Here is a 13,126-nt window from a genome sequence, read left to right as displayed (position 1 = left end):
TGTAGTCCCAGCTACTTGGGAGGCTGAGGCAGGAGAATGGCGTGAACCTGGGAGGCAGAGCATGCAGTGAGCCGAGATCACACCACTGCACTCCAGCTTGGGCGACAGAGCAAGACTCCATCTCAAAAAAAAAAAAAAAAAAAAAAGTGACTTTAAAGAACCAAAATTCTTTTCTAGTGGATATTTTTACTTTTAACACTGACCTGACCACAATAAATGCTAGTGGATATATCTGCTGAAAGATTATTTACTACTTGCTTAGAAGACTTAGCTGCAGGGATACCTAGCTGCTTGGAGCTGCACCTTAGGCCCCATATTACTTGACCTTGGCAAAAGTAAGGCAGATGTCCCATACTGTAATCTGCTCGGGGCATAGGCTGGGGCCTGGCCCATATGTCTTGCAGAGCCGCTGTCAATATGGTGCTGGGAACGTGGACCAGCCAGGGGGCAGGAGCATGGGCTTTGCCTGCCACTGAGGCGTACTATGGGTGGGGCGATGCCGACAAGTTGCAGTGGATCCTTGATGTTACTAGCTCAGCAAAAGCTACCTGGCGAATTAGGAGCTTGGAGTTCTTTTTGGGAGGGGGACTTAGGCTGGGCCTGAGGGGAAGGATTGGGTGTATTAGGAGGGGGACTAGGGGTATTAGGTGGACGATGGTCTAGGGGATACCATGTGCTGTTCTCTTTGCCAGGATCCCCCCTTCTCTCACTGGTTCTACAGTAGGGGCAGGTGCATAAGGGAAAAGGGAGGACAGGTCTTCACTTCCAACAAAGAGCATAGTCCAGTTCTTCTTGAGAAACTGGGCTTTTATTACTTACATGTTTAATTAAAAGTTGATAATAGTATACCCTTAGTCAATCCAAACTTTGGCCAGAAGATTGAGGGACTGAGGATAGGTCTTTGAGACCAAATAGAACAGCAATTATTTTATCATGTTCCTTTGTCTTATGTTTAGTTCTCTTGTTATCTTTCCAACCTTTTAGCATGAGACCTAAGGGGCTATCAGTTGGTATATCTTTGAGACCTAGGGGACTATCAGGCAGTGTATCTTTGTTGCTAACTTTATATTTTTTGCTTGTATTATTTACCATACTGGGTCCGGGCTAGGCTCTATCTCTCATATTAGGAATCTCTTGCCTAGCGGGGGCTTGCTGTGGCTCAACCCCTCATATTAGGGGTCTCTTGCCTGTCCTTCACTGAAAGCTTTGCTAATTCACCTATCCTTTAGCTCCACCTGCTGGAGGTTCCTTGCACCCTTCTTTCACTGTCCACTCTGGCCGAACATTCCCTTGAGGGAATGTTCCAGGTCACTCTTAGCATTGATGGCGGGTCAGTATAAACCCCAGACAGGACCCCCAAAGGGCCACCCTAAGCCATATGAGATGACCATGGAACCGCAGATTGGACTCACTCCGCACAGCAGTAGTGCTTGTTACCATTCATGCACTTTCAACCTCCAGAATGCCCTGACCCCCGCAAAACCACTAGAGAAATATTTTGTCACCCCTGCGATGTTTTCTACCTTGGTCTGTGCAGTCTCCCTGGTCACCGCTGTATTGCAAGTCTTTCTTCCCCGCGTTGTTGAGAGTCCGTCCAGGTTTATTCATCACAACAGGTGGGTCTCAATCTCCCGTCCCTGAGGCCACCAACAGGGCAGTGGGTTGTGTCTCCCCTGGGTAGGTTGACTGAAGACCCCTTCCCAAAGGAGAATGGGGATCCTGGACGAGCCCCTAGAATTGCTGGATATAAAATGCCCCAGGAATAAATGCTCGGTGCCATGAAGTAAAACCAGCACTCAGGCAAAAGTTTAATTCTCTCAGCAAGGTAATTTACTTCTACAGAAGGGTGCCACCTGTGCCAATTAAGATCACATGAGCACACAGAAAAAGAGAGACCAGGATTTTTTTTATCCTTAACATAGTCCCCATCTCTGTCACTCCCCCCATGGGCTGTGGTTGGACTGCACAATCTGAGCTGACCCAATTGGCCATTTGTACATATTTTCCTAAATATAGAAGGGGAGGGGGACATGAGGTACAGAGGTGTAGTGTGTAGTTTCAGAGGAACAATGGGTACAGGTAACCAAGGGAACAGATGTGAATTATTGACTAGAGCTGATGGGAAGGGGGTAGGCTGTTTACGGTAACTAGAGGCAAGGAAGAACAAGAAAGTTGAGTTTGAGAACAAGGATAAGGAAGTTAACGGGCTAAACCCTTTGAAGAGAAATTCAGACTTATTGCATCTTACAATCTCTTCCTGTGACTGCCTGGACCTGACAGTCCTCTTGCCGGACCAGACCTGTGCGGTGTCTCCACAGTGCCCACATGGATTTTAATAGAAAATGAACACTTTTTTCTCCCCCTCATATTTAAAGTAGTTGTTTGATCATTAATTTTTCCACTTTTGTTTTTCTATGGGAGAAGTAACTTCGAGGTCTTGTGGAATGATGGTGTCCCACCCTTCCCCTGCACAGCAACCCCTACACACACACATACGCACACTTTCTGTGGCTTTTAGCTCAGGCCATGGACACTTCCTATGGCTTTTAGCTCAGGCCATGGGAAATGGGCAGCATTAGGGTGGTAGGCCAGGCAGTGGGGAGATCCTACATTCCAGGTACCCCTAGCCCTTCCCCTAACCAGGCTAACCTTGGGGATTCCCTGGAGATCAACCACTTCCAGTGAGAGTGAGTGGACAAAAGCCTCTGGATCAGCCATTCCTTCTCTCTCTCCAAGTCCTTCTTCCTCTCCAGCATCAAAACCAAGCCTAAGTATTTTGAGGTTACACAAACATCTCTCCCCTTCTTTTCTGTGGCAGTCTCTTAGCAAATAAAGGCACTGGGGCCTGAGTGGACAGCTCTCCAAGGTACACTCATTGACATAGGATGTCAGGTAGGGCCAGCCCCAGGCCAAGGGAGTAAGGTAAACTGTCAGAACCTGGGCCATATGGGCCCTGGGAGTGTGAGGAGAAACAAATGGCTAAAGGCCCTAGCACTATTCCTGGATGTAATTTAGCCACCCGAGCATGGCTAAAACACTGGGTACTGAGATTGGATGATTTAAGAGGAGCTGTGTTAGGCCGGGCGCGGTGGCTCAAGCCTGTAATCCCAGCACTTTGGGAGGCCGAGATGGGCGGATCACGAGGTCAGGAGATCGAGACCATCCTGGCTAACACGGTGAAACCCCGTCTCTACTAAGAAATACAAAAAAATAGCCGGGCGAGGTGGCGGGCGCCTGTAGTCCCAGCTACTCGGGAGGCTGAGGCCGGAGAATGGCGTGAACCCAGGAGGCGGAGCTTGCAGTGAGCTGAGATCCGGCCACTGCACTCCAGCCTGGGCTACAGAGCGAGACTCCGTCTCAAAAAAAAAAAAAAAAAGAGGAGCTGTGTTTAAAAACTCTTTTTTTTTTTTTTTTTTGAGACGGAGTCTCACTCTGTCACCCAGGCTGGAGTGCAGTGGCGCGATCTCGGCTCACTGCAAGCTCCGCCTCCCGGGTTCACGCCATTCTCCCACCTCAGCCTCCGAGTAGCTGGGACTACAGGCGCCCGCCACCACACCCGGCTAGTTTTTTGTATTTTTAGTAGAGACAGGGTTTCACCGTGTTAGCCAGGATGGTCTCGATCTCCTGACCTCGTGATCCACCCGCCTCGGCCTCCCAAAGTGCTGGGATTACAGGCTTGAGCCACCGCGCCCGGCCTTAAAAACTCTTAAACCTGGTATTGGAAGGTCAATGATGTGGCATTGCTAGATCCCTGTCATTGAAGGCCAAGGTGGTGTGGCTATGATATTTAAGTCCTGAGTCTGAAGAACTTTTAGAGTATGGTTAAAGAATCTTGGATTTGGGCCTGGAGGGTTAGGAAGGGGACCTGGTTAAGGAGTCCCTCAGATTGTAGAGTTGGAAACTGAACTCTGAGTAAAATCTAAAGGTGGGGTAGGAGAGGACACAGCAAAGGCTAGAGATGTATAAAAAAAAAAAGCAGGAGAGTGTCATAGAAGCCAATGGAAGAACACAGTTGCAGGAGGAAGTAGTCAGATGCAAAGACCATTCCTCTAAGGGGACTGTCACTTGACAGCTCTGCCCTCAGAAGTTAGATCTCTGCCATCTTCACATCTGTAGGAATGTAAGTGGTCAGAAGACTCTCCCTAAAGCCCTTAGAACGAGAGTGGGGTGGGTGTACAGTGGATAGATTTGACTCCCAGTATCTCTTAAGGGGCCACTTCCAGCCAACACTTTACTCTCACTCCATGAAGAAGGCTTCTCCCGAGTGTGTCCTCTGACATGTGACAAGGAATGATGTCCACGTACAGCTCTGTCCACATTACCTTACAAACAAGGCTTCTCCCTGAGCATTTCTGCTGGTGCGGCTGATGGCTGACTTGCGAAAATCACATCCTCACTCCTTGCACCTCTAAAGCTTTTCCCCAAATGTGTCTTCTGGTGTATGTTGAGCTGTGACTTCCTCCTAAAGCCTCGCCCACACTCCGTGCAAGCATAAGGCTTCTCCCCCGAGTGTATCCTCTGATGCAAGCTGAGAGTGGACTTGTGGCTAAAGTTTCGCCCACACTCCATGCACGCGTAAGGCTTCTCTCCTGTGTGTGTCCTCCAGTGTCTGCTGAGGAGTATCTTCCGGCCAAATCCCCACCCACATTCCCCACACACATAAGGCTTCTCCCCTGAATGTGTCTGCTCGTGTGCGAGGAGAGCTGATTTATCACGAAAGCCTCGCCCACACTGGCTGCACACATAAGGTTTCTCCCCGGAGTGTGTACTCCGGTGGTAGTGGAGGGTTGACTGAGCGATAAAGCCTCGCCCACACTCTCCGCAGACATAAGGCTTTTCTCCTGTGTGTGTCCTCTGGTGTCTGATGAGCTGTGATTTTGTGATAAAGCCGCGCCCACACTCCGCGCACGCATAAGGCTTCTCCCCAGAGTGTATCCTCTGATGTACACTAAGAGCGGACTTGAGGCTAAAGTTTCGCCCACACTCAAAGCACGTGTAAGGCTTCTCTCCCGTGTGTGTCCTCCAGTGTCCACTGAGGAATATCCTCCGGCTAAATCCCCGCCCACATTCCCCACACACATAAGGCTTCTCTCCTGAGTGTGTTCTCTGATGTGATTTGAGCGTCGACTTCTGGCTAAATCCATGCCCACACTCCTCACACACATGAGGTTTCACCTCTGAATGTGTCCACTGGTGTAGGAGGAGAGTCGATTTAGCACGAAAGCCTCGCCCACACTCTCTGCAAACAAAAGGCTTCTCATCTGAATGTATCCTCTGGTGTGTGTTGAGACATGATCTCCTTACAAAGCCTCGGCCACAGTCCCTGCACACGTAAGGCTTATCCCCTGTGTGAATTCTCTGGTGCTTAATGAGTTCTGACTTTTCACGAAAGCCTCGCCCACACACTGTGCACATAAATGACTTCTCCCTTGTGTGTGTCCTCTGATGTCTGATGAGGTATGGCTTGCAGCTAAAGCCTCGCCCACACTGGCTGCACACATAAGGTTTCTCCCCAGAGTGTGTACTCAGGTGGTTGCGGAGGACTGACTCAACTATAAAGCCTCGCCCACACTCTCCGCAGACATAAGGCTTTTCTCCTGTGTGTGTCCTCTGGTGTATGATGAGCTGTGACTTCCTGCTAAAGCCGCGCCCACACTCCCCGCACACCTGTGACTGCCTTTTGTCTGAAGATTTTTCTGCTGTGACTGCCTTCTGTCTGAACAGGTTTGACTTCTGGTTAAAAGCTAGTGCACACTCTCCAAACCTGACTGCTCCAAACCCTGGGGTTTCTGCCCTCTTGGAAATTCTGTCTACTTCCTCAGAGCTTGCATTCTGGGCTGGACTGAGCTGTATCTCTAATATTCTGTTGCCTCCCTGAGAGCTTATTGGTGGTCTCTGGAACAGGCTAGAGAAACCCACTAAAGTCCCCCTCTCATTTGTACTCCAAAACAAGGGTCTGACGCCTCCTTCCACTCGTTGATCTTCTGCTTCAGCCCCCCTGTGATTTTTATCAGAAGGACATTGTGGCTGTGGCTGATCCCCTGGGCAGGGGTTTCCTGGGTGGAGTTGATTTCCTGCATGGAAACCTGGAATGGGATGATTGTGTAGCTCATCTTGGCTGAGGAATTGCTGACTGCCAAAAGCCAGAGGGCAAGAAGGGCAGGTGTGGACTTCTGGCTTTGATTCTGCTGAAGAGAGAAAGTTTCCAGTCAGAAAAGTCACAGGAAGGGCTGACTGGGCTCCTGTTTTATGGTAAGACCTGGCCCATTAATCATTCTAAATGATTAAAGTCTTTCTCCCCAAGATGTGCTATGCAGGACCTGTATTTCCATTCAACTTCTTCAAACTTTTGATTTGGAAATCATTTCAAATAGACAGAAAAGCTGCAAGAATATGAATAATACAAAGGGCCAGGTACAGTGGATCATGCCTGTTAATCCCAGCACTTTGGGAGGACAAGGTGGGCGGATTGCCTGAGCTCAGGACTTGAAGACTAGCCTGGGCAACACGGTGAACGCCGTCACAAAAAAAGTTCCCGATGTTTCCCATGATTAGATTCAGATTATACATTGCACTCCATTTTTACCTATTACATGTTTTACTTTAATCCAAAAAAACCCACAGCCGAATCTATTCTATATATTATCCCAACAGAGAATCTTCCAAGTAGGCATCTGAGACATCCTCAGCTCTGTAAATATCTACAGTTATACTAAAATTATCTTCTACCATAATCACATAATGCCACAAGCATTTGTTTCCACTGAGAGAGAACAGTCTTTGTGACCTATATGGGAATGCTCTTTATGACTTTTCCTTTGAGAAGGATGGATTGAGATAGGAGTCACTTAGTCTCGATGTCCGCCAATGTAGAATGCAGTACAGAATAGTAGTTGAAGAATGTGCATAGGAAGCCTTCATTTGAGTTTCCCCACTTATCAGTAGATATTTATTAGAGGAAGATTACATGCCAGGTTCTACAGAAGTAAGGATTCATCAGTGGAGAAGACAGGCACAACTGACTTAGGAGGCTGGCTCTTGGTCCTCCAATCCAAGACCTGCTCTTCCCTGTTTTCCACAAGTCAGCAAATACAGCAATGTTACCATTGAGCTGTACTTTCCTAAGAAATATCAAAATTAAATTGCAACTGTTTCTAACCAGCTGAAAATAACAACCATGAACCTTTTGTAATCCAGGCCAGACCCTTTATCAGCCTAACTGAAGACCCTTGCCTAACTAATAAATAGGATTTTTTTTTTTTTTTTTGAGACAGCGTCTCACTCTGTCGCCAGGCTCGAGTGCAGTGGCACGATCTCGGCTCACTGCAACCTCTACCTCCCGGGTTCAAGTGATTCTCTCGCCTCAGCCTCCCGAGTAGCTGGGACTACAGGCGCCCATCACTCCACCCAGCTAATTTCTGTATTTTTAGTAGAGACGGGGTTTCACCATGTTGGGCAAGATGGTCTCAGTCTCTTGACCTTGTGATCCACCCACCTCGCGGCCTCCCAAAGTGCTGGGATTATAGGTGTGAGTCACCGCCCGGCCTTTTTTTTTTTTTTTTTGGAGACAGTTTCACTCTTGTCGCCCAGCCTGGAGTGTAATGGTGGGATCTCCGCTCACTGCAACTTCCACCTCCTGGGTTCGAGCAATTCTCCTGCCTCAGCCTCCTGAGTGGTTGGGATTACAGGCGCGCGCCACCATAAACGGCTAATTTTTGTATTTTTAGTAGAGACGCGGTTTCACCATGTTGGCCAGGCTGGTTTCGAACTCCTGATCTCAGGTGATCCCACCCTCCTCAGCCTCCCAAAGTGCTGGGATTACAAGTGTGAGCCACTGCGCTGGCCAGGAGAATTGTTTTAACCAAACATGTATAGACCCATGGATTCATTCCATCCTATGCAGAGTCCTGGTCTTTCATATTTAATTAGCACAAATGCCATAAAACTGCCTTCCTACTATTTAGTAGTCCTCTCTGTGAACTATTCAGTAAGGTTTCTTTACTATTCATTCCCTTGCCTGACAATTAAATAAACTCCAAATTTTTATTTATTTATTCACTTGTATAAAGTTCCGATGGTCTTTATTACCTGAATTTGGATTGTAAGCTCTATTACTATTATTATTATCCTTAATAATAATAGACCCCATAATAAACATCACTTACTATGGGCCCAGCATTGTGTTTTGTGCTATGCAGGGCTTTACATAAAGACCAAATTTAATCCTGGTATTATCATTTCATAGATCGGGAAATTGAAGTTTAGAAGGATTAGTAACATTGTGTCCACAGTCATAAAGTAAGAAAGGACAAGACAGGGTTCAGGATGCCAAAATATGTGTTCCTAAATACTCTCAATACACCACGAATAACTCTGAGCTGTTTAAAGGCCTATGTTCTATAAATAATGAGATCCTTGCTTCTTTGACTAGGCCTTTGAAGAAAAGAAGCCAGTGAGAATTAAGCCCCCTGACATAGATGCAATACCTCTTGGGAAAGCTAACCAACTTTGGCCTTTGAACTACATCTAGGGGCCAGGAGTGTTCCAGGCTTTGACTACTCTAGGCTTGCAAAGCTGCCATCCAGACATCCTGATGATCAGATTCCCAGACACCCAGACCAACTGCTCCAACTCTCTCAGGACAGGAAGAGGGATGAGGACTACCTAAGCTACACCGCTCCAGAGGAGTCACTGAAACCAGGACCCCTCTCCATCCAGAAGAAATGAAGCCCTGGAGCCACAGAGTGCTGCCCTAGAATCAGGAATCGAAGAATGTGGTGGTGGGAGCGGGTAACTAAAGCCAAATGGGGCAGGGCACCGTGGCTCACGCTTGTAATCCTAACACTTAGGGAGGCCGAGGCGGGTGGATCACTTGAAGTCAGGAGTTCAAGACCAGCCTGGCAAACATGGTGAAATCTCATCTCTATTCAAGATACAAAAATTAGCCGGACATGATGGCAGGCGCCTGTAATCCCAGCTACTCGGGAGGTTGAGGCAGGAGAATCACTTGAACGCAGGAGGCGGAGGTCGCTGTGAGCCAGGATCGCACCATTGTACTCCAGCCTGGGTGACAGAACAAGACTCTGTCTCAGACAAATAAATAATAAAGCCAACTGGACCCCCATCCATCCAAAAGAAATTAAGCCCTGGAGCCACAGAGTTCTGTCCTAGAAGAAGGAACAGAAGAATGGAATGGGAGTGGGTGACTAAAGCCAATTCTTCCTCTTATTTTATTTTATTTTATTTTTTTGAGACAGAGTCTCTGTTGCCCAGGCTGCAGTGCAATGGTGTGATCCTGGCTCACTGCAACCTCCGCTTCCCAGGTTCAAGCAATTCTCTTGCCTCAGCCTCCCAAGTAGCTGGGACTACAGGGGTGTGCCACTGTGCCCAGCTAACTTTTGTATTTTTAATAGTGACGGGGTTTCACCATGTTGCCCAGGCTGGTCTCGAACTCCTGAGCTTCGAACTCAGCCTCCCAAAGGATTACAGGTGTGAGCCACCGCGCCTGGCCTTTTTGTTTTTATTTATTTATTTATTTATTTATTTTTGGGATGGAGTCTCGCTCTGTCACCCAGGCTGGAGTGCAGTGGCGTGATCTCGACTCACTGCAACCTCCGCCTCCCGGATTCAAGCGATTCTCCTGCCTCAGCCTCCTGAATAGCTGGGATTACAGGCACATGCCACCTCGCCCGGCTAATAGTTTTAGTAGAGACAGGGTTTCACCATGTTGGTCATGCTGGTCTCGAACTCCTGACCTCATGATCCGCCCGCCTCGGCCTCCCAATGTGCTGGGATTAGAAGCGTGAGCCACTGCACCTGGCCTCTTCCTTCTTTTTTCTACATTTCTAATAAACAAGACCCTTCAACTTAAAAAAAAGGAAGTCCATAATGTTCAGAGTAAAAGCCAAGCTGCTCAGAGGGCCCACTGGGTTCCACCTACTGCTTCTTTGACTCAAGCCTATTCTCCAGCCTTCATTTGTTCCATCTGAGCCACACTATCCTCCCATCCAGATGACTTACACTGTCTGGTTTCTATGTCTACAGCACCCTTCTCCCATACATATCACTGGTATAGTCTAAGAATGCAGAACTAGACCCAGCGTTTAATAGTCAATACATACTTTTGAGTAAATGAGTGACAGGAGCCAAGTTAATTAAAAAAGGACTAGAGGGTTAGGCAGAAGATGTTCTCAATACTGTCAGAACAAAAGCCTCCTTTTTGTAACTTATGTTTCGTAACATCTCACTTACTGTCCTGAAATAAAATTCGTATTTAATTAAATGTACTCATATGCAGAATGTTTTGTGTTTTTTTTCTCTCCAAGATGGAGTCTTGCTCTGTCGCCCAGGCTGAAGTGCAGTGGTGCAATCTTGGCTCACTGCAACCTCCGCCTCCCAAGTTCAAGTGATTCTCCTGCCTCAGCCTCCTGCATAGCTGGGATTACAGGTGCACATCACCATGCCTGGCTGATTTTTTTTTTTTTTCTATTTTTAGTAGAGGTGGGGTTACACCGTGTTGGCCAGACTGTTCTCAAACTCCTGACCTCGTGATCCGCCGGCCTCAGCCTCCCAAAGTGCTGGGATTACAGGCATGAGCCACCACGCCTGGCCGCAGAATGTTTTAATAATGTAATGCCCTATCCAAAACATTACAAAGAAAGGAACTGGGCGTGGCAGCTCACGCCTGTAATCCCAACACTTTGGGAGGCTGAGGCAGGCAGATCATCTGAGGTCAGTAGTTTGAGACCAGCCTGACCAACATGGTGAAATCCTGTCTCCACTAAAAATACAAAAATTAGCCGGGCATGGCGGCACATGCCTGTAATTCCAGCTACTCAGGAGGCTGAGGCAGGACAATTGCATGAACTGGGGAGGCAGAGGTTGCCATGAGCCGAGATTGCACCACTGCACTGCAGCCTGGGTGACAAGAGCAAAGTTCAGTCTCAAAAAAAAAAAGAAAAAAAGAAAGAAAAAAAGAAAAAAAGAAAGTAATTTACAATAAAAATATTCATTTCAATATGTAATCTCTTGACAGGGCTACATTATGAGACATACCAGAGCAATCAGGTGCTTACAGGACAAGACAAGTGCTTACACTGTAGACAAGACAGCTACAAATGCAGACACACATGGATGTGCCTTATTGATGACTATGTGTGTTCTAGTAGTGACAGACCTAAGTGTGCTATGCAAGCGGTTACTCAAACACCACAACCAGCACTGCCATGAGTGATGTGATTTTTTTTTCATATTGGTGAACACCTCTTGGTAAAGCTCAAAAACTATTTTCTCTTGATTTACAATCTACCATGCAAAAATTACTTTATGATACTATCTAACATAGATTTATATTCTAGATTCAGAACATTACAAACAGATCCGTGGGCTACAGGGGAAAAAAAAAAGGAGACAGAGAAGGAGCTGATATAAATTAAGAGAATTTTTTAGAAGATGGAATGTGTGGATCTCATCTGAATCCCAATTCAATTTTGCAAAAAAACTTGAGATGATCTAGGTGTTGGATGATACTGAAGCATTCCTGGTAACTTTCTGAGTTCTGATCATGACACTGTGGTTATATAAGAAAATATTAGGCCGGGCACAGTGGCTCATGCCTGTAATCCCAGCACTTTGGGAGGCTGAGGCAGGTGGATCATCTGAGGTCAGGAGTTCGAGACCAGCCTGGCTAACATGGTGAAACCCCGTTTCTACTAAAAATACAAAAAAATTAGCGGGGTGTGGTGGTGCGTGCCTGTAATCCCAGCTACTCGGGAGGCTGAGGCAGGAGAATTGCTTGAACCCGGAAGGTGGAGGTTGCAGTGAGCCAAGATCGCGCCACTGCATTCCAGCTTGGGCAACAAGAGTGAAACTCCATCTCAAAAAAAATAAATAAATAAAATAAAATATCCTTATTTATTGGAGTTGCACTGTGATATAACATGAGTGGTATGTCATGATATTTGAGATTTGCTTTAAATAATTCAGCAATAAGAGAAAAAGTGATGTAGAGAGAAAGGGAAAGATGGATCAAGAACAAAAACAGTTTAACACCTGAAATGGATCCAATGAGATCCAAAGTTTCAGGGTCAAGATTAATTTGAATCAGATTATTTTAAGACAATTTTAACATATTCTTCAGAATCAACAAAATGTATGAGCATAAAGATAGAGTAACAAGACCAGATGAAATGAGACCAGATCAGATTGGCCAATTGAAAGCTAACTTAAATGGATGAATCTGCACTGAAATAGAAATAAGCAAAACTAGGATTGAAATGAGGCCAATTCAAATGAGATTAAAGCAGTGCAAAATAGGTCTAAACAGATGCAAAGAGAATAAATCAGAACTATTTAATTCATAGCTATGCCAGATGAAGACAAACCTTGAGAAAGCTGCTGAGAGAAATGTGAGGAACTTTGAAAATCTGACTCTCATCAATAACTCAAGAATATCCAGAATGATTTTGTTATTTGCTAACCTAGTAATCAGTTTTAGTTTTCAAATAAGTGAATAAAAACATGATGTATGATATCCAGTAATCTTTAAAACATCAAACTGACAGACTTATACCTTAAACCTCAAACATTTCCAACTTCTAGGTCATAGAAGGCATCTCTTACTATTCTCCTCCTCGTTCTCTGTACTCCAAACACCTTGGCCTCTTTACTTTTCCTCCAAAGGACTAGATATGCTCCTGCCTCCAGAGCCGTGGCACTGCTTTCCTCTTGTCTGGAGCAGTTTCCCACCTGACCCACATACCCAACCTCCTTACCTCCTTCAAGCCTTTGTTCAAATGTACTTCCTCAGAGAGGCCTACCCTGATCACGCAATTTAAAAGTTCAGCCAGTTGCCTCCACACCCAGGCACTTCAGATCTCCCTTAATCTGCTCTACTTATATTTATATATATCTTATACATTTTTTAACTATGTAGCACTTATTATCCTTTGACATATATAATTTACCTATATATGCTGCTTATTGTACATTGTCAGTCTACCTATACTAGAATGTAAGCTCCATGAGAGAAGAATTGCTTTATTATTCTATTCATCGATATGTTCTAAGAGATTAAAACATTGGCTGGCACACTGAATATGGTCAGTAAATACTTAAATGGAAAAAT

At 46.0% G+C, this 13,126-nt stretch overlaps 1 protein-coding gene and 2 long non-coding RNA genes across 7 annotated transcripts in view; 2 read left to right on the top strand and 1 right to left on the bottom strand.

Annotated features, from left to right (window-relative positions):
* Positions 1-13,126, bottom strand: part of ZNF589 (zinc finger protein 589) — a 96,260-nt gene that overhangs the window by 25,209 nt on the left and 57,925 nt on the right. For 2 of the 5 annotated variants that reach the window (XR_013413854.1, XR_013413853.1), the window contains exons 4-5: positions 4,323-6,188; positions 1,524-1,740 (exon numbers count right to left, since the gene is read on the bottom strand). Coding sequence is in view for 3 of the 5 variants with exons in the window: in XM_077992492.1 (XP_077848618.1) it covers positions 4,324-6,188 (1,865 nt within the window). In the remaining 2 variants the exon portion in view is untranslated. Of the gene's footprint in view, positions 1-1,523; positions 1,741-4,199; positions 6,189-13,126 lie in introns of those variants that run through there. The other 3 variants (XM_077992492.1, XM_028844079.2, XM_028844078.2) reach the window with 2 other exon arrangements.
* On the top strand, positions 1,740-7,281 carry LOC144339142 (uncharacterized). The gene is made up of 2 exons (XR_013413863.1): positions 1,740-3,088; positions 3,851-7,281. It is a non-coding gene; the product is annotated as an uncharacterized LOC144339142 (long non-coding RNA).
* On the top strand, positions 7,547-13,096 carry LOC144339168 (uncharacterized). The gene is made up of 2 exons (XR_013413891.1): positions 7,547-7,596; positions 11,786-13,096. It is a non-coding gene; the product is annotated as an uncharacterized LOC144339168 (long non-coding RNA).

This window comes from Macaca mulatta, chromosome 2 (genome assembly GCF_049350105.2).
Source record: "Macaca mulatta isolate MMU2019108-1 chromosome 2, T2T-MMU8v2.0, whole genome shotgun sequence".
Classification (NCBI taxonomy): domain Eukaryota; kingdom Metazoa; phylum Chordata; class Mammalia; order Primates; family Cercopithecidae; genus Macaca; species Macaca mulatta.
The sequence above is the reverse complement of the archived record's forward strand: the minus strand, read 5'-3'. Positions and strand labels throughout refer to the sequence as shown.